We start from the raw sequence: 1,252 nt of genomic DNA, 5'->3' as shown, positions 1-1,252 counted from the left end.
TGCCTCTAATTCCTCTTCCAGGCAGCTTCCTCTGACAGCCTAAAACCCTCACATTCATCCTGAACTTGTCAGGGCAGGTTGCTGAGCCCCCCTCAGAGAAGACCAGCCCCTAACTCTCTACTGCCCAGCACTCATGTATTTCTCATCCTCTTGTTCTCATACAGGGAACGCTCCCAAAACATGGAGGAGAAATATGAGAATATTGGGAATGACAGTAAGTCCTTACCACCATCATCCCCACAGTCTACCATTCCTTTGTGCTTCTCCAAGCACCCTCTACCTGGATAAGTGCCAGAGGAAACTTCCATTCCTCCCCCATCTCCCGTCATGACCTTGGCCCAGACCTGGCAGATAATCTTACTCCTGGAGCACCCTGTCCATCTCTCTGTCCTGGCTTTCACACTACTAACCTCAGAACTTGATTTTTCTTCTAGGGCAATATGCAGACCCCAAGTTAAACCCCAAGGTAAGCAGTCAGACTAGGCCCTGACAGAATTAAAGAGATGCTGGACAAGTTGGGGTGGGGAAGAGCTGGGTATGGGTAGGGCTCTCACGTTGTAGCTTCTTAAGATAGGGACAATTCCACCCCTATGTCTAACCCCCTTCTCTTTTGGTTCTTTCCCAGAATGACAGCGTCGTCTATGCTTCCCTTGCCCTCTCCAGCTCCACCTCACCAAGAGCACCACCCAGCCACCAGATGCACAGTGGACCCCAAGAAACCCTGTACTCTGTCTTAAAGGTTTAAATAGTGGGACAGCGCTCTAAGGCCAAATGATGAGGCTAGGTGTAGTAGCTAGTGTCTGTAGTCCTAACTACAAGGGAGGGTAAGCTAGGAGGATTGCTTGAAGTCATAAGTTCATGACCAGCTTTGGTAATATACAGAGACCTCCACCTCTAATTTAAAAGAAGAAAAAATAATAAAATAAACATTTTTAAAGATTGTCTTGAAAATATTTTTAAAACATTTTTCATTCATTAACGTTCAGAGGAGGCTCGGAGCCTGTAGCTCAGGGGCTAGGGGACCAGCCACATACACCAGAACTGGCGGGTTTGAACCTGGCGTGGGCCTGATAAACAACCATGACAACTATAATGAAAAAATAGCCCGGCATTGTGGCAGGCCCCTGTAGTCCCAGCCACTTGGGAGGCTGAGACAAGAGAATCACTTAAGTCCAAGAGTTTGAGGTTGCTGGGAGTTGTGATGCCATAGCACTCTACCCAGGGTGACATAGTGATACTCTGTCTCAAAAAA

At 47.6% G+C, this 1,252-nt stretch overlaps 1 protein-coding gene across 1 annotated transcript in view; it reads left to right on the top strand.

Moving 5' to 3' along the window:
* LOC100962813 (paired immunoglobulin-like type 2 receptor alpha) overlaps positions 1–940 on the top strand; it is a 59,906-nt gene extending 58,966 nt beyond the window's left edge. The window contains exons 5-7 of the mRNA XM_023518624.1: positions 165–214; positions 435–466; positions 626–940. Of these exons, the coding sequence (XP_023374392.1) occupies positions 165–214; positions 435–466; positions 626–745 (202 nt within the window). The 3' untranslated portion in view covers positions 746–940. The remainder of the gene's footprint in view (positions 1–164; positions 215–434; positions 467–625) is intronic.
* Positions 941–1,252: the final 312 nt, after the last annotated feature.

This window comes from Otolemur garnettii, unplaced genomic scaffold, assembly GCF_000181295.1.
Source record: "Otolemur garnettii isolate 467f Iridium unplaced genomic scaffold, OtoGar3 scaffold00142, whole genome shotgun sequence".
In the NCBI taxonomy this organism is placed as follows: domain Eukaryota; kingdom Metazoa; phylum Chordata; class Mammalia; order Primates; family Galagidae; genus Otolemur; species Otolemur garnettii.
Note: the sequence above shows the minus strand (reverse complement) of the source record. Positions and strands in the feature narration are given on the sequence as shown.